The sequence below is a fragment of the Aquarana catesbeiana genome, linkage group LG05 (assembly GCF_042186555.1).
Source record: "Aquarana catesbeiana isolate 2022-GZ linkage group LG05, ASM4218655v1, whole genome shotgun sequence".
NCBI lineage: Eukaryota > Metazoa > Chordata > Amphibia > Anura > Ranidae > Aquarana > Aquarana catesbeiana.
Genome location: NC_133328.1, coordinates 109,407,554 through 109,431,980, shown reverse-complemented (window position 1 = coordinate 109,431,980; position 24,427 = coordinate 109,407,554). Strand labels below are relative to the sequence as shown.

Genomic DNA, 24,427 nt, shown 5'->3' with positions numbered 1-24,427 from the left:
GCCTTGGTCCTGCTGCATCTACAAGGGCAACAGAGGTCCTGCCATCAGTCCTGACAGTCCAACTGACAACTATCCAGTGGACTCTGCTGCCAGCAACCCCCAGCACAGCTACCTAAAATGCACCAGTGCTTCTTTGGGCTTTGCACAACCTGTTCTCACCTTCAGGGGTGTTCAAAGATACAAACACAAATAGAGATTACCATTAATAATTATAGCTAAAAAATATATATATATGTAATCATATTTATTTAGAATGTGAGTATTCATAAAGAAACATTTAAAAATTATACACTGTCATGTAAAATAGATCAAAGACTAAAATTGTCATTGACATGTTAACACAAGCCAACCTCACCCCTAGGAATTTGCAGTTCGAGAAGAACAACTAGGTGTGTCAGAGCCACCCATCCACAATATTTATACTGAATATTAACCAAGTAGATTTAGTCTATAAATGCTTGTTAACTTTTTGATGGTTAAAAACAAATATACAGCTTTGATATAAATAGAAAATATATAACAATATAATATATGGTTTTAAATAACATAATTATATAGAAATATGTACAGGAAATGTGTAAAACATATTAAGGCAGCTATGTGATTATTACATTGATGGGATAAACTGAACATAAATAACATTTATTGCAAAAAAATAATTATGCAGAAAACAGATGTCTTTTGTAAAAAAGTGTGAAGAGCAAATCATAACATTCAAAGCATAGTAACACATTGAACCAATCTGATTTCAGTTTTCTCATTGCAATGACAAATTATTTTTTTGGTTGGGGTTAATGTACCCTGATTACATTCATTGCTCTTTGCATGTCTTTTTTTGAATAAGCCTACAAGGTGTCATTTTTATATCAAATGTGCCACCAGATACATGGCAATTACAAAGTAAATAGTGTTATGACCCCTATTTTCTGTGATTACTCACACAGCATTGATTTGATATACAATAGGAAAAGCATTGTGCAGAAATTGCCGCAAGTAATACATTTATTATACAGTAGCAAATTTTTTGTAACAACATCATATTGACTGCAGTCAAAAAAATGATGTTTATTGTCCACAGGAATTAAAAGGTGAAGAGTAAAGACATGATTTTATGTCCTATGTAAGACCAGTTCACTTTGTTTTACTAGCAGTCAAGATGTGCTATCAAAAAAAAAAAACCCTAGTTGTATAGCTAGGACACTCTGCTGACCTAACTAAATAGGCTGACTTGACTAAAATCGGCTGTTCACTTTACAAAGGAAATTGCACTTTGCAAGGGAGTTTACCGATAGCTTAGTGAATGAGATGAAACAATGTTGACTTCCATCATCAATCATGTGCAAGCAAAAATTCATTTTTTAAATTATTTTTTTTATTTATTATTTTCCTTGTGTGTAATTGGGTATTCTTTGCAAAGTGAATTTTCACCACATTCACTAAGCTAGGGGAAAATTCTCTTGCAAAGTGGACAGCTTATTTGCCATTAGCAAATCAACTCAATGGCCTCGATGTTCTTTCTGCAATCTTTAAATATAACTTAAATGAAAATTCATTTTGGGGCAGGAAGCCTCCCTTATAATACTGAATATTGTTTTTCTACTGAAGTCTCCAAGATATAAAGATACAATTATATTTTAAGGTGGAGGGGCCCTTTAATATCTATTACATATTAATTGGAACTACATCATATTCAATTTGTTACATGAAAGAACATGGAAATGAAGGCAGGTGAAAGTAACCCACCTTGAAATTTTAATCCTTGAACAACACAACATGGAGATTCACATAGATTGATCTTTAAAGCTGGAGGAAGTGATAATGAATGGAGCCTTAAGAAAAACATATCAGTCCTTGACTCATCAAAAGATTATGAGAATAATCAATAGCTAGCCTTAGTCTATGTCAGTCTTCAAGATAGCTGGTACTGTGTGAGGATTGTAGGGGTCCATTAGCACAGGCATTTACTCAAGCTGCAAATCCCAGCAGCAAGAATCTGCAGACACCTGCAGCTGGGATTGACAGATGTCTGCAGATAGCTACACTACACTACAATGCAATCAAGGGCTGTCAGCAGGCCACAGCTATTTGTGATTGTTTGCACAGGCAGCAATAACCTGTGCTGATCATGGCTGGATGCACACACGGTAGAGTTGATTTACTAAAACTGGAGTGCAAAATCTGTTGCAGCTGTGCACAGAAACCAATCAGTTTTCCAAATTTTTGCCAAACCTTAATTGAACAAGCTGAAGTTAGAAGCTGATTGGCTACCATGTACAGCTGCACCAGATTTTGCACACTCTAGTTTTAGTAAATCAACCCCACTGTGTCAAGTCATGATCACCATAGGTATTGGCTGGCTGTGCGAACAGTCACAAATAGCTGCTAAGCCCATATGATGCAAAAACAGGCTGTCGGCGACCAGCTATCCACACTCATCTGTCAGTTCTACCCATAGGAATCCACAGCTTCTTGCCGCTGAGATTTACAGCATGTGTCTCTCTGGTAATAGAGTTATATTTGACAGAGCATCACTCAGTATGACCAGCTGCAGGCTCCTTTTTAAAGTGTATGCTCAGTAAACCCTAACATTGAACTTCTCTTATTTTCTCCCTTTTCGTCTGTTAAATACACCATTGGAAGTGTTATGTTATATCTGTTCAATAAGCACAATAACATACCTGTTGATCATGCCACAAATCTTGTTAGTTGATCATTTCCTGTGCTCTCTGCTTGTGCTGACTGTTATTAGTTAGCATTGTTCCCAGCTCTGTCTGTGAACTACAGAACGCCTCCCCCTTATAAATTGGAGCACCTAGGGCAGAGTGATGGCTGCTCTGAGCCCCCCAGGTAAATCCAGCTGCAGGGTGTTGTAAAAATTTAGGGGTGAACTGGGTCAGCAATTGAGTATTATGGCATGTTCCCAGTGAATGCTGACTTGTCTAAGGCAGAGCATACAGAGGAGGTCAGTAATGACAGATTTCCTTCTGCAAAGTGCTGCTCTTGACTGAAGTGGAGTGCTCACAGCAGGCGTGCAAACTTCTTGGTGCCACTCTGAAAGAGGTCTGAATAAAGATGGAAGATAGCTTGCCAATTTACTGTTTGGGGGACAGTGTTACCTGTAGTGGGTTCAATCTGATAAAGTTCTAAAGTACAGTAGATACTACGGATTACACTGGGACATGTAATTCCAGGGCATGGAAAACATGTATGAGTGTATGTAGGTATATGTATATATAAACATGCCTGCACACACACACACACACACACCCTTTTTTGCTTGCCCTGTATCTAGCTCCCGTCATTTGCAGTTTATTATTGTATGAATTGCCTGATTGTGCCTACGTATTGTCACTATTTCTCTATTCTTGCCCATGTATTGTTGTGACAGTTGCCTGGTCGCTGCCCACATATTGTCACAATTACCCTGTTGCTGCCCACATTATTATTATTTTTTTTTACAATTGCCTGTTTTTTTGCCCATAAACTATAACAATTGCCCATTTGTCACCCATGTATTGTATAAGAATGCTCATTTGTAGCCCATGTCATTCCAAGATTGCCATATTGTTCCTATATATTGTCAAGTCATTGCTGTTAGGAGCACCATATTACTATAATCCCCTGCAGACCTATCACTGTCAAACCAGGCCACTCTCATCTCCATGTTGGAGGCACGGCACAGCTATTACACCCTTAAAGCATTTGTAAAGATAATTTTAAAAAAATTTAAATAACAAATGTGTTATACCAACCTGCTCTTTGCAATGGTTTTGCACAGAGGGTCCCATCCCTGAACTTCTTTTTTGGGGATCAACCTCTGGCTCTGTCTGCTCCTCTTCTTCTGTGTCTGCCCTCATAGCAAACCTCTTGCTATGGGGGCAGACAAGTGGGCTCAATCCCGAGCCAGGCCTTTTCCATTTATTAACACACAAATTATGACTCAGCCCCACCTCCTGCTCCCTGCTAGCAGGATTTTATTGACACTAGCAGGAGCCAATGGCTCCTGCTGCTGCCTCTGTGAGCAGAGAGAGAGGAGAGAGCCGCTGCAGACAGGCACAGTGCTGGGTTGAGATAGAGAAGTATAAATAGGGGTGAGGGCAGGGCCGGATTTCGCACAAGGCCACCGAGGCCAGGCCTTGGGGCGGCAGTGGTGCAGGGGCAGCGCCGCTCCTGCGGCGACTTCTCGGCTTTCGCGGCCGCCCCCCCCCGCACTAACATAGCAGCATGGCAGGTGCGGCAGGTCCATGCCTTCTCTAATATCACTGCACTGCCCCTCCTTACACTGCCTGTCTTATTCACACTACACATGAAGCGTGGCTGCTCTAGACAAAGGGCAGGACTAAAGAAGTTAAGAAGTGGGTGATTGGTTGCTAGGCAGCGGAGTGGTCCCAGCAATAAATCACTCACTTTTAATGTGAAAAGTCCCGCCCGTTGTCCAGAGCGGCCAGGCTCCATGTCTTGTGTGAATAAGGTAGGGTTCTTTGGGGAGGGGGGAGTGCTGTGCTGTAAAGGAGTTTGATATTGAGAGAGGACTGTGATGTGGGTGTCGGTCTGTGATTTGGGGGGTCAGTCTGTGATTTGGGGGGTCAGTCTGTGATTTGGGGGGTCAGTCTGTGATGGGGATCTGTGATGGGGAGTCTGTGATGGGTCAGGACCAGTTTGTGATGGGGGGTGAGTCTGTGATGGGGGGTCAGTCTATGATGGGGGGGGTCTGCTATGGGTCAGGTCAGTCTGTAATGGGGGTCTGTGATGCGGGGTCAGTCTGTAATGAGGGCTCTGTAATTTGGGGGGTTAGTCTGTGATGGGAGGGTCTGTGATGGGTCAGTCTGTGATGGGGGGGTCAGTCTGTGATGGGTCAGTCTGTAATGGGGGGTCTGTGATGGGGGTTTGTGATGAGGCAGGGGGATGTGACGTAAGGGGGGCTAAAGACACTGATGTGAAAGGGGGTCATGATGTAAAAGGAGGTATGTGATGTAAAGGGGGGACTGAGGACACATGTAAAAGGGGGTCTGTGATGTGATGTGAATGGGGGGGACTGAAGACACTGATGTAAAAGGGGGTCTGTGATTTCTGCACTAGCAAAACACAGGTCTCTGCAAGGGCAATAGAAAACAATTGTTTTCTATGTGTTCTGTTTACACTGCAACATCGCCACTGCATGCTGAGCAGTGTGGTGCAAAATGCATACTGTTTCTATGCACTGCAACTGAGCTGTGGTGCATAAAAATAAATGTATTTGCATAAAGAACTATTTACGATCATCTTTGGGTCAAGAAAGACTGAACAGTTTAGTTTTACTTGCCATTGAGTCAGAACTTTTAAATACTTTGTCCTACGAAAATATTATCGATGAGTTTGCCAAAAGAAAAGTTAGAACTAAAAAATTGTAGGGAGTTCCTTACTGCTATAATCTTTAAAAGGCATTTTCTGCATTACAGAGTATTTTCAGTCTGTACAATTAAAGCCAGTTATTTTCAGTGTTCTCGTGTATGGAGATATGTTTTTAATTGATCTATTGTAGCAGTCATTGATAAAGGACGAGAATGGTGGTGTGTGGTGTGTGTGTGTGGGGGGGGGGGGAGGGAGTAAATCCGGGCCTGGGTGAGGGGGCAATACAAACACAGGGGCATTTTTGTAACTTGAACCAGGGAATGCATTAATACATTAAGGTAAAAATGTCCAGGCTTTATAACCACTTTACATTTTATTTTATTTTGCTGTCATGACTTACATATGATATATGATATATATCAGGATATCAAATATACTAGGTGCGCCACTACTGTAATAGGGATAAGGAGAGAGGAAGGTTTTGTTTGGTCCTAACACACTTCTTGTCCTAAGGTAATAAGGTAACAATGCTATTCCTCTATGGGTACAGCATGGTGAGGTAGTGTTGTCACCCAAGGACATAAAGTGTGCTACTGGCAGGATCATCAGATGAAAATAAAAGGGGAAAAGCCTGAAAAAGAAATCTAATGCAGCCACCACATCTAAGGACTGACAAACTGCAATATATAAAATATTTGTTCTTGGGTCTACGTATGTTTTTGGTTCTGTACCATCACACAGCCTTACTTATAACTGTCTGTAAGAAGGCCACTTTGTGCTGCTCATAGCAACCAGGTATTATTCTGTCACTATTACAACCTGCATTGGAGGAATGAAAATAAGAATTTGATTAAATGGTATAAGCAATATAATACATTTTGGCATAATGGGGCATTTTGTTTCTAAAGCTCTTTTGCACTAACATATCAAATATTTGCATATAATTGTACGTCATAACTGTTCACCTTAAAACAATTTAAACTTGTGGGTATCACATAATGAATACTGTACACATGGTCAGTTTGATTTAATCTGGAGCTCCAATATATGGCTTTGTATTACATTAAACACACAATTCTTCTTTGGGCTGAATAACACAGATAGAAATCCTTATTTACAATCCGTTCAGATTCTATCCCAAGAAAAATAGACTTCTATTTACTTTCAATATACAATTTCTTGAACGGCTTGCAGAGACAGTACCTGAATGCTGTAGCCACAAGAGGATTCAATTTTACAGCAATAAGTCATGTCCATTAACTTCTTCATCTGCTTACTGAAACTTTGGAGTCAATGCCACTGTGTTCTATATTTAGGTAACATTTGGAACTCTTGTGCTATATTAACACTCTTAAAATAAAAAATAAAAAACAGCCTAAAGAATTATGTGAATTGTTTTTAGCATTTTAGAATACAGCTATACTTTGGACATAATACAGATACTCCTCACTTAGCAACCGGGTTCAGTTCCAACGACCAGGTCGTTAAACGAATTGGTTGTTAAACGAGGATTCACAAGTAATTAATATTCTAAGCATTCTTAACTACTGTACTGTACTGTATTGTGATAAAAAGGTTTAAACACAAAACTCCAGCTCAATAATGTTGTTTTAATTTGCATAAGCACAGAACAAAAACGACAATTCTGTACTGTACTGTACAATACAATCATGTATATACGCAACATTAGAGTGGGGAGAGCCGGTTCGTAAGTCTGAGTAGTGGTTAAACGGGTAAGTTGTTAAATAAGGAGTATCTGCAAATGTGAACTCATAACAAATTGAAGAGATCTATAAGATGTGTGAGAGCAATGGTCTAACTCCAGCGGTCTGACAAGCCCCTGCATAGTCATAGCTACTGCTATCCAATCAGCAACACTCTTGCTCCCTAAAAAGAAACCCCTATGCGCGCTATGTAACAAAAATTGAACATAAAAATCAAACAATCGCTGGGAGCCCCTCGCAGTGGTAATGCAGACCTGGAAACTCAAGCCACAGATTTTATCAATAGAGGGCTCTTATAGGGAGTATTTAATGTGGGCAACATTAACAATATACAATACCTTTAAATAACATGCTTGGAGCATGAATTAAAGTAGAACTACAGGCAAAACTTTTTTTTCATTTTTGATAGCGTAAGGAAGGGTTATAACCCCACAGAAAGTGAAAAGAAATACCTGGAAACTAAGGAAACTCTTAAGGAGCCCCAGGCCATCAGAACTTGTGTCCCCATTGGAATATTTCCCCTTTATTTCTTTTCTGGGGACAACTCAAAATTTGGCATTTTCTTCTACTTTCACTTTCAATGCTAATGGTAAAGAGGACAAATAGAGAGGATGAATCTCCCTAACGGGGACACAGACAGCAATAAAAAGTGACAGGTGTTCTAATCCTTCTCCACTCTGCCCAAAACGAAAAAAAAAAAGTTGTGCCTTTAGTTATACCTTAAACCTGCATGTGAAGTCACACACCAGTACTATTTACTCCTAAAAAATGACATTTAAAAGGAAAAAAATATTTATTGTCAAATGCACTAGGTATACTCATGCCCCATATGTAAAAGGAATCAGGAAGTGTTCTGTTGTCCTAACGCACTTCCTGTCCTAGGGAAACAATGATTCTCCTCCATAGGTACAACATGATAAATGAGCATTGTTACCCTAGGACAGGAAGTGTGTTACTGGCAGGACCTTCAACAGACCCGTATCTAGTGACTTAGGGTGTAGTTTGGATTTTAAGGATGAACAGGAAAAAAAAAAAAAAAAGGTGTGGCGTCTCCCACAAAATTACCATATATGATCAAAGACATTCACAGGATCTGTGTTGGCTTATCTGGTAGACAAAAAGCTGCCATTTAGTGGAAGTAATGATGCTAGCACTAAATTAATGACTTCCAGCTGCAGCAGCCAGAGGATCATTCCGACTGGTGGGTGAACTAGCCAAATCTGGCCATTTAGATCAGCCTGGGTTCAGGTTGAACTCATGGCCGACCTAAACCTGAGCTCATCCCTAAAAAATAATCAAGTTTGATAAATTTGGCCAATCAGGACCAATGCTCATCTGGATCACGCTGCAGATAACAGGATCAATGGTACAATAACTGCATAAACAACTGGAGAAACACACATACAGTAAATGATAAATGTCTATTGTCTACAAAAATTGTCCAAACACAACCTAAATGTCAACACAGTGCTGCCTTGGTGTTAAAGTCAGAGCTGAGTGACATTGAAATGCAATGCAGCTTGATAAGCAATATCAAATCCAACTCTACTTTACAATTTACTTTCTTTCTGTATTGATACTTATTTTCAGATAAAAAAAAATATGTACTATTACTGACACAGAACGTTTGATGAAATTTAAAGTCACTGAGGCTTTACTAGCTGGACTGCAATGTTAAGTACACAAGTAATCTCATAGTTCTGTAACAATAACTGGCATCATAAATAGAACAACTCATTTACAAGGGATTATCACAGTGTAAATGCTAAACATAAAAAAGAATGCATATGGTAACATCACAGTATCATTCAGGTATGTTGCAACTTTTTTACTTTTGTAATACATTATACATACTGACACAGAGCATATAAAAAGTTAAACATGATTAAAAACACTTTTCTCTAGAAACTAAAAATAAATATATAACTAGACAAAAGGACACTAAAAACATTGTGTACTTGGCATTTATATACAAAAGGCAAGGTATGTTGCCGCACTAGTCGCTCTGTAATTTTAGAACACTGTTTGAGTTGCTATGGCACCTGCCTGCTGGAATGTTGCTAATGACACTGATATTATACAGCAAAATCAAATTAGCCAGAACGCATATAGAAAAACCTAAGTAACTGCACAAATGGCCAGTCTCACTGCACATGTACATGAAAATAAATGTACATATAAATCCAAAATGTCCATTTGTCTTTCAGGATAAATAAACATTAAATTGTCTGCATTCACAATTCATCTTCTAACTTGGTAAATGAAGTCATTCGGAATATCTCCAAACAGTTCACAAAGATGAGAGCTCCTGTCAGCTCCCTCCACTGCCTGGTGATGGGATATTTCATCTTGTCCAATGCACAATGCAGGTCTTGTAGAACGTCCCTGTAGCTCTCTCCATAGTGAGCTGCCCAGGTATAGAGAAAGTCAAAAGCAGGCTTCCACATCATCTGCAAATATATATCAAAATTAAAGTCCAACGTAGAGTAAACCTGTCATGAAAAAATGCAAGAGCTGTCATTGCTGACCCCCATGTAAAAAAAAAATCTGGTTTCCTTGCTCCTATGATGGCTCACTGGCTTTAATACTATCTTAAGCCCCATACACATGGGCTAAGTATCATGGGATATTGGCTGGGTCAATAGAAAACGGCCGGCATTCGACCCATGTGTACGGCAGATGACCGAACATCTGGCTTCAGTTGAAGGGGCATGATCGAAAAGGGTCTGCTGATCGGCATCTGATCAGCAATCTCAGCCAATGGCTGTAAAAGCTGATTGGTGTGTTCTGGTGGGGTGAGGGGGAGTGGGGGGCAGTTTTCCGGTCAGAACACAATAGCAAAGTGGGGATGATTGTTGTACTAACAACAGATTGTTAGTACATGATCTCCTCCCGAGCTCTTCAGTTTTTTTCGTTCAGCCCACTGGGTTGAATGAAAAAACTGATAGTGTGTACTAGGCTTAAGTCACTGACCTGAAACAAGTAAACAAATTAGAAAAGTCAGAGGCAGTTCAATATGTTATATTTGTATGGGATCAGTGACTCACACAGTGTCAGCATGGCAGCCAAGCTTCTAGTAGTTGCCCCTTGCATGGCAAGTTTCCTTTAATAGTAAACCATGATACTGTTATAAAACTAGGAACATGTTGCTCAGTTCTACTTCACTTAACAAGAGCTTTGTGCTGCACATATTGGTAATAAGAGATGCAGTTACTAAGTGTTTAAGCGCAGAAAGATTGAACCATTGGTTATATCAAGCTGCCTTGTGTAAGAATTTATTGTTGTCATTGTCTCATTGTAGGTACAGCCCTGCTCACTGGCAGCGAAAAGTTAAGAACAAATGAGAAAGTTTTTGGTTATTTTCATGAGATCATCATAGTTTCTCTCTCTCTGAGCCCACTGCAATTTTTCCCACAATGGAGCGGGGAAGGCACGGGGAGCCTTTTAATTATTTCTAGTGGCTATAGCTAGAAATCTGACAAGCTAGTTGTATCCAAGTTGATCTATGGATCTATGGATCAACTTGGATACAATCAGCCTGCCCATACATAGCTCGAACGTCAGCCTGTCCCTGCTAAACCGGTCAAGATTTGAGCCTGGTTTACACATGCTGTGGCCGCAGCCCACAACAGGGGGTCTGGTGCATCCCTGTTCACCATTTCAGGTGCGAATCAGGTCCGAATTTCTGCCTGAATTCACACCTTATTCAGAGCCAAAGACGCACAGGACCCTCTCCAAATGCGGTCCGCGGCCGCCCCGGAGGTGTGTGAACTGGCTCCATTGAGAGCCGATCACACTCTCCTGTCATGCGATTTGGATGCGGAGAAATCTGCATCCGATTTGCATAAATTTGAATCCAGCCTCAAACTATGTATTGCTGGCTTTACAGAACTGTGCCATAAAATGCTCAGGTGTGAATGGGTGCTCCTGGTGATATCGGTTTTACCAGAAAGAAAGTGTAGAGTAGGTGAAGACTAGAACCGTCATCCCTGTGTCCCTGGTGCAGATTTCCCTCACTGAAACATGTTGTCACCATGACAGCAACTGTGGGAAAAGCTCTCTAAAGATGCCCTAAATAGCAGTAAAAATCCAAGGGGTGCTAGTCCTACCCCACTATATACAAGATAAAAATAAGAGTTTTGGCTGGACTTACTGTGCCCTTTAATGCAGATGCTGTATCATCCAACTTTAGTGCAGCTGCAATGTTTGCTGGATAATTCCCCAATAGGATTTAGTTGGTATGTGGAATATATTGCTATACCTTGCCCCTGTGCTTCCTAACACACCCTCATGTTCCTGTCTTAAATAGGGGAATTTCCATGAAAAGTGGAAATGTACTATATGCTCATAGGCAGGTCAGCAGCAAGGGGCCTTTGCTCTCTATAGCCCTACTGTGAGTATCAGTTTGAGCCCTGTACATTGCTTTACAGCTTCCTGGAGTTTTGGGTCATGGTCATTTCAAGGAGCTACGGGATGGGAATGAACTATGTTATCATGAAAAAAATAAATCAACTCTCGTTAGAAACAGCAACCATAACTTTCAGGTCACCCAATCTCTTCTATTTATGTATGTAAAAATGCAAACATACCCTCTAATTACCTGCATAGTAAAAATATAAAACAGCATGTGATTTCCTTTGTGTACCTGTAAACTGACTTCTCCGCTCTTTCCTTGATGAGGGATTTCATAGGCTTCAATCTGTTGCTTTGTTAGTCTGGCTAGCTTCTCCGCCAGCTCCCTCCAACGTACGCCTAGCTGCACAGCGGCAGTCAGAATCACTGTGTCTTGTGTAAGATGAGCTACTAATGCTTGACAGTCCATCTTCAACAGACCCTACATACAGAATGTGAAAGTAAATATAACGTCAGCAGAAAGTAAATAGAGCCATGATTAAGAGGATTACAAGATTTCAGAGCTGTGTATCACTAACATGTCTAGTAAATAAAAGCTATTTATCTTTTTTGGGTGATATAGAAAATCAGGCAGAAAACTAAAAGAGTGGGGACAGTGTCATATTCTTGCTTTGATTTTCTAACTCCCAATAAAATAACAAGCATATTTCTCAGTAGCTATATACCCAAGTGCATGTTACTAGTGGATAGCTTTTGAAAATCCATCAACTGTAGAAGTTAGGGATTGTATTGTTTTCCTGCACCTCTCCCCTATGCAAACTGTATGTGTAAAGGCTAGAGCAGCTGTCATATAAATAGGTCTGGGATGATGCTGTACATAACTTACTGAGTTGACAGCAGTTCAGTAAATAGCTTAGCTGCAACCAACAGTCAGGGAGTAAACAGCTACCATCCCCAGTGGCCAATAGTCATAGTAGCCCAGTGGCTACTATGGGGCCTGGGGTGGAAGAGGACATATTAAGGGGGTTGTTAAGGCATTTAAAAAATAAAATGTCTGTATGCATGTGAAGATAAACATATTCATTACTTTTGTATTTGTTATAGACTCCTACACAACCTTGTTGTGCTGGTGGAAAGGGGTTGGAAGGATTAGAATTTACACTGAGGATCTGAGATCTGAAATAGACTGGGGTTAGGTGGAAAGTAATGTTACAATTAAATCCCCTTTACTGATGTCCTCTCTTCCCCGACAACTCTGTCCAAAGCTCTGGTTTCTAGTAATATACCGGCGATGCTGACAGCTTTTCTGGGACCTTTCCTTGATTTTGACTTGCTTTATTTCAAAGAAAAACTAAAGAAATAGTTTTTTATCTAATTTTCATATTCCTCCCACTACAGTCTGCTTGCAGAAAACTACACGGGGGAGAATGCAAGACCAGTCACCTTACAAGACAGTCTGTATTACTGGAATTTCCTGCATAGAGGAAAGTGCTGGGCTTGTTTTATGCTGGGTTACTGCACAGATCAAGACTTCCAGAAAGTATGCCAGAATTCAAGTAAAAATACACATCTCATGTATTTAGACAATATTTTTTTAGCCATTTGTTACTCAGTAAAAGAGGGATCCTAAATGGATCCTGTTTTTTTGTTAGCCAAAGTTCAACATGTGCAAGAGTGCACGTTCTCCAAATGAATTGTATGAGGTCCAAAGGGCATATTTACTAATTTAATACATAAGCCGGGAAGATTGAAAATATCCAACTAATTGGGAAAACCTAATCACTAGCCACTAATGTTACCTAACTTTGTAAGACATGAAGACTTACCATAATAAGTTCATAATGAAATTTTCTCTTTTTAGAGTCAGCATGACAATCTTCTTTGAGCTTTTTTACCACAGCAGCAACTCTATCCGTCTCTTTTGAAGGAAGAGTGTGCGCAATGTCATCTAGTGACAAATGGGAGTATCCAAGGGCATCAGCTAAGTATCTCCAGTCATACACTTTTTCTGACACATTTGACAGAACTGATGAGTAGATGTATGTTAATTTTTTAAACGGCAGTGCTATCTGTTCCAAAAGCAACTTGGTTGAAAAATTAACATCTGAAAAGTCAATAACTTGCTCTTTGGAAATAATTTTTACATTTTTGCAATGAACAAGACCTACTTTCCCCCTTAAAACTCCAACGTACCACTCTTTAATTTTGGTCTGACCAATGGCCTTAACTTTATCTTCACCAAGAAGTGCAATTGTGTCTCCTTTAAAATATTCCAAGAAGTAATCAATCTTTTGCTGACGCAAAACAGTCTTTAAAGTCACTGCAAAGTTGTTGATCTTTAATGTTCTATCTTGGAACTTTGGATATTTGATAGTATGGATAGCTGGCAGAACAGGTGTAGACATTATTTCCTTTCGTTTTTGTAAACGAGTCTGATTTTTTGGTGTGACGTATATTTTGGGTGCAGGATTTGGAGTGTCAACTGTGAATTCTGATATAACCAATGACCTTTTAGAATCCTGGATCTGAATTGAAAAAACAAATGGGCAAACTTCTTGAGCTCCTTCCAATGAAAAGGGAAACTGAGTCCGAACTGTTTTGCCGCTCTTTAACTGTGGTTCTTTGATTTCGTTATTATTATCTACTGCTTTAACTGAAAAATTTGAGCCACTTGTATCAAGATTAACAAAAATATCTTGCACAGGGTCAAGACAAAACTGATGTTTTCCCCAGAGCTGGAAAACTAGAGGTGGCATATTTTTTCCCTGTCTTTTAATGTCATCGACTTTAAGTTTGTCTGGAGTATAGTTGTGTCCAAAAACTGCTAAGACCGTAGTGAAGGCTGGATGGATATGTTTGGGCCCATACACTGCCACTGTTACACTTTTATGGATGTAATTAAATACAGATCTAGCTGGGCTCTGAGAAGATTTGACTGCAGCTGCAGTTGCTATGTATGTAACATGATTCAGGATAGGTAACTTGATTTGTAACATATTATTATAAATGTAGCCATTTGGCATTTTTTCAAATGGGCCATCTTTGTTGTAGCTATAAAAGGTTGCAATCTCTGTCATGACCTGGCTGTACGGATCGTTCTTTACCTCAGCTGCAATTTTCATTTCCAATAAGAGAGCTTCAACTGTATTGATGTTGCTTAATGTTATTTCCAGAAAAGGACTAACAGTAGTTGACAGGTTACTGTTGAGAGATTCTGGTGGATCAAGAAAAGCTTTTAGGGAGATGTCTTGAAACTCACCAGGACCTACATGACCTTCAGGGACATGAATGGTAATGTCAGAGCTAGGAAGTGTCACAGAACCACCTTGGTGATCTACTTTGCAGACTATATGTGTGTCTGTAGCTTGTGTTTGTGCCCATCCTGGGCTCTGGCTTATAATGTCCAAATCAAGACATGATCTTGTCAGCTGCCTATGACTCAACCAGGCCATCTTATAGGCTTCCCGATCATTTTGCAGCCATTCCAAGTCTGGAGCCAGAATCTGGTCATCAATTTTTGGTGCACTGAATTCATTAACATCTATGACATCCAAATAGGAGACACTTTTAGATCTAGCAGGTCTGCTTGCTGGTGAATTTTCCAGGAATTTATCTATATCAAGTTCATCCCCAGAACTTGATATTGAATTTCTTTTTTTTGAATGTCTAAACAGCATTAGTGGGTCCTCTTTAAGGATAGACACATTCGTTTTTGAAAATGTATTAGCTTGAACTACATCATCCAAGAAAGGGTTGGATTCAGAAAGTCCATTCCAAAAAGGGTTGGCACGCTTTGTTGTAGTTTGCACATGGTCATGGAACACATCAGACCAGTCAATAAGAAGATCTAATTCTTTTCCTGGTGTTTCTGTACAAAAAAAATACAACAGTTAAACTAACGAACACAGAACTTTTTCAAAAATGAAAGTGTACATAAACATTAAACTCTCTTATTTGGTCCTTTTTGGTCTGATAAATATACCACTCAAAATATTTTGGGGTTAATTCACTAATGGTTCCCGCATGTGATGACATGGTCACATGACTCATTTGCATAAATTATCGCATGCGGTAATAAAAAATTAAAAACTAAAAAAAGTGAGGTATTTAACGCTAAAGATCTGGTAAATAACACAAACAAACCATGCTGTGAATGTAGCGAAAGCAAGGGGCCCCCAGATCCCACCCCCCCCCCGATATGAATAACACAACGCAAAGAAAAAAAAACAACCAGTCTCACCAAAGGCTCCCGCCTTGTGCTTGCTCCGCTGTCTGACATTTCTTAAATAGCTAAGAGGCGCAGTTACTCAGCATTAGGGATGAGCTTCGTGTTCGAGTCGAACCCATGTTCGACTCGAACATCGGCTGTTCGCCCGTTCACCGAATTGCGAACGATATGGGCCGTTTGCGCCAAATTCGTGTGGCGCGTCACGGCCCATAATTCACTGCGGCATGGCAGTGCATTGCTTGCTGATGATTGGCCAAGCATGCACTATGACCCGCATGCTTGGCCAATCACAGCGCCGCCTGAACAGAGAGCCATAATTGGCCAAAGCCAAGGAGGCTTTGGCCAATTATGGCTCAGGGGATTTAGTACACGCCCCACACTATATAAGGCCGCCTGCACGGCGGCCCTGTGTAGTGTGTGTTCCAGCGTTCATTGAGAGAGAGAGAGAGAGAGAGACAGACAGTGTCATTTGATTTGAGTTAGATAGATTAGGCAGAACAGTCAGTCAGTTAGCTGCACTTACAGTGTATTGTGTATATATATGCATCCCAGGTGTTGCATATATATATATACACTGTATTCAGTTTAGCTAGATCCGTTCCTGTTATCTTCTAGACTATTTACATTTAGTGCAGTGCGTCCTGCTCACAGTGTTCAGCTAGATCCGTTCCTGTTATCTTCCTACTGACAGGCAGGCTTGTCTGGTTACAGTATATAAAGCTACCTGAAGAAAATTACTGGTGTTCTATTTGATCCTATTAGTACCACGGTCAGGCAGCTAGACTATTTACATTTAGTACAGTGCGTCCTGCTCACAGTGTTCAGCTAGATCCGTTCCTGTTATCTTCCTACTGACAGGCAGGCTTGTCTGGTTACAGTATATAAAGCTACCTGAAGAAAATTACTGGGGTTCTATTTGATCCTATTAGTACCACGGTCAGGCAGCTAGACTATTTACATTTAGTACAGTGCGTCCTGCTCACAGTGTTCAGCTAGATACGTTCCTGTTATCTTCCTACTGACAGGCAGGCTTGTCTGGTTACAGTATATAAAGCTACCTGAAGAAAATTACTGGGGTTCTATTTGATCCTATTAGTACCACGGTCAGGCAGCTGAGTACAGTACAGTGCATCCTGCTCACAGTGCATCCTGCTCACAGTGTTCAGCTAGATCCGTTCCTGTTATCTTCCTACTGACAGGCAGGCTTGTCTGGTTACAGTATATAAAGCTACCTGAAGAAAATTACTGGGGTTCTATTTGATCCTATTAGTACCACGGTCAGGCAGCTAGACTATTTACATTTAGTACAGTGCGTCCTGCTCACAGTGTTCAGCTAGATCCGTTCCTGTTATCTTCCTACTGACAGGCAGGCTTGTCTGGTTACAGTATATAAAGCTACCTGAAGAAAATTACTGGTGTTCTATTTGATCCTATTAGTACCACGGTCAGGCAGCTAGACTATTTACATTTAGTACAGTGCGTCCTGCTCACAGTGTTCAGCTAGATCCGTTCCTGTTATCTTCCTACTGACAGGCAGGCTTGTCTGGTTACAGTATATAAAGCTACCTGAAGAAAATTACTGGGGTTCTATTTGATCCTATTAGTACCACGGTCAGGCAGCTAGACTATTTACATTTAGTACAGTGCGTCCTGCTCACAGTGTTCAGCTAGATCCGTTCCTGTTATCTTCCTACTGACAGGCAGGCTTGTCTGGTTACAGTATATAAAGCTACCTGAAGAAAATTACTGGGGTTCTATTTGATCCTATTAGTACCACGGTCAGGCAGCTAGACTATTTACATTTAGTACAGTGCGTCCTGCTCACAGTGTTCAGCTAGATCCGTTCCTGTTATCTTCCTACTGACAGGCAGGCTTGTCTGGTTACAGTATATAAAGCCACCTGAAGAAAATTACTGGGGTTCTATTTGATCCTATTAGTACCACGGTCAGGCAGCTAGACTATTTACATTTAGTACAGTGCGTCCTGCTCACAGTGTTCAGCTAGATCCGTTCCTGTTATCTTCCTACTGACAGGCAGGCTTGTCTGGTTACAGTATATAAAGCTACCTGAAGAAAATTACTGGTGTTCTATCCCAGCTTAGTGCAGCTACAGGCCATTAGTATGTCTGGAAGGCCAAGAAGGAGAGGCAGACAGTCACAAGCCTATAAGAGAGGGCAAGCAGGCTCTGTGTCTAGTGCTGGTCGTGGAGACGGTGCATCCTCATCAGCACGTGGCCATGGGACACGCTGGGCCTTTTTTTCGGCAGCTGGCCGTGTTGAGCCGCAACATGCGGAAGACTTGGTCGAGTGGATGACCAAGCCGTCCTCATCCTCCTCATCCTCTCTCACCCATGCCCAGGGTGCTTTGTCTGGCAAAGCAGCGGCCTCTTCCCTCAGCTCAATGTCATCAGTGACTCCTTCCCTAACTCCACCATGTCCTCATGAGGATTCCCTCGAACTGTTTGACCACAGTGTTGGGTACATGCTCCAGGAGGATGCCCAGCGTTTGGAAGGCTCTGATGATGATACTGAGCTCGATGAAGGCAGTAACATGAGCACGGACAGAGGGGGTGCCCAAGAAGGACAGCAATCTGGCAGTCATGCTCCCCCTGCTGCAGCATACTGCCAGGTTTGCTCCAGTGATGAGGAGGGAGGGGATGATGAGGTCACAGACTCAACGTGGGTGCCTGATAGGAGAGAGGAGGAGGAGGAGGAGGAGGAGGAGGCGGCACATCACCAACGAGGCAGGATGCCCTCCAGGGGCCAGCCTAAGGGCAGCACATTGACTGCATCACACCCCAAAGCTCCACATGTGCAGGGCGCTGCAGTCTCGCGTTATTCAAAAAGTTCTTTGGTGTGGGCCTTTTTTGAGACGAGTGCATCAGATCGCACCGCTGCTATTTGCCCACACCAAAGAACAAAGAGGATCTCTCCTTGCTCCTCATCAGCTGAGATTTTCAACCCCACTAGACCTCCAGTCCTCTCTGAGACCTGCAGTGAGAGGAATGAAGGTGTAGAATTAGGTGTGTCACAGCCAAGTACTTGTGGGCAATCTGCTTTTGGTACACTGACGTCAGATTGTACCAGGCAAATTTCCCTGCCCCAGCTGCTGCACCGCCGAAAGAAGTTTGCTCCCAGCCATCCACATGCCCAGCGGTTGAATGCTAGCTTGGCAAAATTGCTAGCACTTCAACTGCTGCCTTTTCAGTTGGTAGACTCTGCCCCTTCCGTGAGTTTGTGGAATGTGCAGTTCCTCAGTGGCAGGTACCCAAACGCCACTTTTTCTCACGGAAGGCGATTCCGGCTCTCTACCGGCATGTGGAAGGCAATGTCCATGCCTCGCTGGACAGGGCGGTCAGCGGTAAGGTGCATATTACCGCTGACTCATGGTCCAGCAGGCATGGACAGGGACGTTACCTAAGTTTCATGGCACATTGGGTGACTCTGCTGGCAGCTGGGAAGGATGCAGGACAAGGTGCAGTAGTGTTGGAGGTTGTTCCGCCACCACGCCTCCAAAATGCTGATTGTGACACACCTCTCTCCTCCACCCCCTCCTCTTCTTCTTCCTCCATGGCTTCTTCCTCGGAACCAGCGGTGCTCCGTAGTCGTTCAAGGGGCTACGCAAGTACGCAGGCCAAAAGATGCCATGCGGTGCTTGAGCTGGTGTGCTTGGGGGACAGGAGCCACACTGGGGCAGAGGTTCTGTCAGCTCTGCAGGGGCAGGTTCAGAGGTGGTTGACGCCACGCCAACTTAAGGCAGGAATGGTGGTTTGCGACAATGGCACCAACCTCCTCTCTGCCCTCCGACAGGGACAAATGACCCATGTGCCCTGTTTGGCTCACGTCCTTAACTTGGTGGTGCAGCGGTTCTTGGGCAGGTACCCGGGCTTACAGGATGTCCTGAGGCAGGCCAGGAAAGTCTGTGTGCATTTCCGCCGGTCATATAATGCCAGTGCTCGGCTGACGGACCTCCAAAAGGAGTTTAACCTGCCCAAGAACCGCCTAATCTGTGACATGCCCACCAGGTGGAACTCAACGTTGGCCATGCTGCAGCAGCTGCACACGCAGCAGAGGGCCATCAATGAGTACCTGTGCGACTATGGCACCAGGACAGGGTCAGGGGAGCTTGTTTTTTTTCCCCACGCCAGTGGGCCATGATCAGGGATGCATGCACTGTCCTGTCACCATTCGAGGAGGCCACGAGGATGGTGAGCAGTGACAGTGCATGCATCAGTGACACTGTCCCCCTTGTCCACCTGTTGGAGCACACGCTGCGTGGAATAATGGACAGGACACTTGAGGCAGAACAGAGGCAGGAAGAGGAGGACTTCCTTAGCTCTCAAGGCCCCCTTTATCCAGACAGTGTTCCTGCATGCCCGCCGATCACACAGGAAGAGGACGAGGAGGAGGAGGAGGAAGATTGTGTCAGTATGGAGGTGGAGCCTGGCACTCAGCATCAGCAGCAGTCTTTAAGGGATCAGTCCCAAGAAACACATGGACTTGTACGTGGCTGGGAGGAGGTGGCTGCGGACGTTGTCGTCCTTAGTGACCCAGAGGACTCCGGACCGAATGCCTCAGCAAACCTACGCTGCATGGCCTCCCTGATCCTGCAAAGCCTGCATAAGGATCCTCGTATTCGTGGTATCAAGGAGAAGGACCAATACTGGCTGGCAACCCTCCTTGATCCACGTTACAAGGGTAAGGTTGCGGACCTTATCTTGCCATCGCAGAGGGAGCAGAGGATGAAACATCTTCGGGAGGCCTTGCAGAAAGGTCTGTGCAATGCGTTCCCAGAGACTGGGAGGTTATAAACTCCTGTTTCTGGACAACGTGTTGCTGAGGCTTCGGTCAGTCAAAGAAGGAGCGGTGGAGAAGATGGCCGTCTGACCGATGCGTTCAGACAATTTTTTGGTCCGCAGCCCCAAGGTATGATCGGTTCCAGCAACCATCGCCAGCGTCTGTTTTACATGGTGCAGGAATACCTAGGGGCAAGATCAGACTTGGACACCTTTCCCACCGAAAATCCTCTGGGTTACTGGGTCTTGAGGATGGATCACTGGCCAGAGCTTGCACAGTATGCAATTGAGCTACTGGCCTGTCCTGCATCCAGCGTTCTTTCGGAACGCACATTCAGTGCTGCTGGAGGCGTGGTAACCGATCACAGGGTGCGTCTGTCCACCGACTCGGTCGATCGGCTGACCTTCATAAAAATGAATGAGTCTTGGATCACCACCAGCTACCAAGCACCTGATGCTGATGTAACCGAATAATTTTTTTTGAAATCTCAGATCCCTTCAAAGACTGCCTATGCTGATGCTGAGTGACTATCCCTGAGTAATTATCCTCTTCCTCCTCAATCATCACGCTGATAGCTTGTAAGAACATTTTTGGTTCTGGGCGCCACCACCAGTGCCTAAGGCACAATTTTTCAGCCCCTGTTTAACAGGGGCGTGTTAATTACAATTTTTGATGTAATACTTTGCAGCAGGGCTCGTTCCTGCATTCCAACTAGAGTGTCTGTGAGGGGTTGCAGTGTTGTGGCACCAGCACCAGTGCCTAAGGCCCAATTTTTCTGCCCCTGTCTAACAGGGGCGTGTAATTACAATTTTTGATGCAATACTTTGCAGCAGGGCTCGTTCCTGCGTTCCAACTAGAGTGTCTGTGAGGGGTTGCAGTGTTGTGGCACCAGCACCAGTGCCTAAGGCCCAATTTTTCTGCCCCTGTCTAACAGGGGCGTGTAATTACAATTTTTGATGCAATACTTTGCAGCAGGGCTCATTCCTGCGTTCCAACTAGAGTGTCTGTGAGGGGTTGCAGTGTTGTGGCACCAGCACCAGTGCCTAAGGCCCAATTTTTCTGCCCCTGTCTAACAGGGGCGTGTAATTACAATTTTTGATGCAATACTTTGCAGCAGGGCTCGTTCCTGCGTTCCAACTAGAGTGTCTGTAAGGGGTTGCAGTGTTGTGGCACCAGCACCAGTGCCTAAGGCCTAATTTTTCAGCTCCTGTTCAACAGGGGCATGTAATTACAATTCTTGATCTAATATTTCACAGCAGGGCCCTGTGAGGGCTTACAGTGTTGTGGCCACAGCAACACCTAAGGCCCAAATTTCTGCTGAGTATATAGGGCTGGACCCTACTTTCAAACATCTAACTTACAAACGACTCCTACTTGCAAACGGAAGGAGACAACAGGAAGTGAGATGAAATCTACCCCTAGGAAGGGAAATTCTCTCCTGTAAGAGTTAATATGGGAAAACAATTTCTCCTTTCCACTGATGCTTTCCAATCCTTGTTCCACAAAAAACCCAAATTTTCAAAAAACATTTTTCATTGGGACAAAAAGTGAGGTGAAATCTTCTGAAGAGGAGGAAAGACAGCAAAACAAATGTCACAGGGGTGATAACCCTTCCCTATGTTTTCCAAAAAGCTTAAAAAAGATTTTTTGGCTGGAGCTAAACGCTTTAAAAATTTACCCGTTCAAAATTACAAAGAGATTCTACTTAACAACAAACCTACAGTCCCTGTCTTGTTTGCACCGCCTGTATACTGCTGTTCAGGGTATATAGGGCCTTTCCTTATTTTAATTTGGGTGCGGGGTTCCCCTTAATATCCATACAAGACCCAAAGGGCCTGGTAATGGACTGGGGGGTACCCATGCCGTTTGTCTCACTGATTTTCATCCATATTGCCATGACCCGACATGACATTAAACCCGCAAGCAGTTTTAAATGAGATTTTTTCCTTTAAAAATGACATTTGGTGCAGGGACTGTTCTAAACACGGGAAACACGAGCCACTTTACAGGCCTACTATAGACACACCCCAGGTACGATATTTAAAGGAATATTTCACTTTTTTTTTTTTTTACTTTAAGCATCATTAAAATCACTGCTCCCGAAAAAACGGCCGCTTTTAAAGTTTTTTTTGCATTGATACATGTCCCCTGGGGTAGACCCGGGTCCCCAAAACCTTTTTAGGACAATACCATGCAAATTAGCCTTTAAAATGAGCACTTTTGATTTCGAACGTTCGAGTCCCATAGACGTCAATGGGGTTCTAACGTTCGTGCGAACTTTCGGTCCGTTCGCAGGTTCTGGTGCGAACCGAACCGGGGGGTGTTCGGCTCATCCCTACTCAGCATGCTCCTGGATGATGATGTTACAGGGGGTTAGGCCACCCGGTGACATCACCAGTTGACTCCACCCCTTAGCTATTAAGAACTGGCAAACGGTGGAGCAGGCAGATGGCGGGAGCCTTCGTCTGAGCCAGAGGTTTTTTTTTATTTTTTCGGGTTAAAGGGGGCTTCCAGATTCTGGTAAGCTCCCTGCCCATCAACATGGGGACAACGTGCTTTGGGATGGGGGGATAGAGCCCTCTGCCCTAAAGCACCCCTTAGATCAGGGCATGTAGCCTGGTATGATCCAGAAAGGGGGTGATTGCTCATCCCTCCTTTCCTGACCTGCCGTGCTGTATTCTCAGTCTTTTTATTACATTTTGGCATGGGATTCTCCTTAAAATTTATACCAAATCCAAAGGATTGGTATGTATTGGGGGGGACCCCCACGCCATTTTTTTAATAATTTTAATTGTCGGCATGTTTCTTTACATTCAGCTATTTCCCCAAATTAGAGTTTCAATTATAGTGGGCATAGGTAGTTGAGTCCAGAGCCAGATTATCACCAGCTGGACCCTAGGAGTATAAAAATCTGGGCCTGCTGCTTCAACCCCATATACAGAAATTTCAACTCTGTAAACCCAATCACTAAATCTTATATACTGTATCTTTTCAATATTTTAAAATCTGCAGTTTTCTTCAAGTAATACTTGGGCATCCTGCATGAAGCTCCTTGTGCAGGTAGTTCCTGTTATGGGGTGCTCTGTCTTTAGCACACTGACTTTCAATGGAGATTACAAGTGGCTGATGTGCAGTATGCAGGAAACCTCCCTGTCAAATGCAACGCAAGAATCGCTGTAGTACAGATAGACAAAAAGTGTCTGCAAAGAGGCTACAGAACATCAACAGCACTGAGATGCAACAAAGATGAGAAAAAAAGATGACAACAAGAATTGTATGAAAAAAAAAGGCAGTTGTTTATAATTCACAGTGCTTTAGCCTACTTCACAGGGGCAGCTGGTTGGAGTTATTGCAGAAGGAGTAACTGATAAGCTCATAAGCTATGTGCGACGGTACATTGCATAGGTAGTTTCCTTCCATTGTGACTTTCTTTTTGCAAGGCTCCTTTCTGTGTGCTTACTTTTCTCAACCACTGAGTCTGCAGAAGAGAGCAATATTGTCTCATGTTATTCCACGCTAACAGGTTGCTGTGATAGGTAGAGAACAAAACACTGACTGCAGAACCTCATGTACACTGCAGCTGCTAAAGTCTCATTTAGGAGCAGATGGGCATTTTTTTTCAGCAGCCCTGAACTCTCCTCTATGTTATTCTATGTGTACATATACACTAAGGCTTCATGAACATGGGACGCTTTTACAACCTCTCCTGAACGGTTTAACTTGACAGATAGTAACCCACATTTAAAACATCCGTTTTGCTGCGTTTACATGACGCATTTAGCAACGTTTTGCACATATGCGCTTAGAAGCGCTTCTAAAAAAAAAATTTATATTTTTTTAAATGGCCAAAAATGAAAAACGCCTATAAACGAAACACGGCTAAACATGGGGGAAACCATGTTTAGACGCGTTTGGCAACTGAAACGTCGGAAACTTCGACGTCTGAACTCATTTTTTTGCCTTCAAAAAAAGGCCTATAACGCAACTGCCTAAA

The 24,427-nt window shown here is 42.7% G+C and overlaps 1 protein-coding gene across 2 annotated transcripts in view; it reads right to left on the bottom strand.

The window, feature by feature from the left end:
* Positions 1-229: 229 nt before the first annotated feature.
* MACC1 (MET transcriptional regulator MACC1) overlaps positions 230-24,427 on the bottom strand; it is an 83,657-nt gene continuing 59,459 nt past the window's right edge. For both annotated transcript variants that reach the window (XM_073630057.1, XM_073630058.1), the window contains exons 3-5: positions 13,235-15,276; positions 11,701-11,889; positions 230-9,505 (exon numbers count right to left, since the gene is read on the bottom strand). In XM_073630057.1, coding sequence (XP_073486158.1) covers positions 9,290-9,505; positions 11,701-11,889; positions 13,235-15,276 — 2,447 coding nt within the window. In that variant the 3' untranslated portion in view covers positions 230-9,289. The remainder of the gene's footprint in view (positions 9,506-11,700; positions 11,890-13,234; positions 15,277-24,427) is intronic.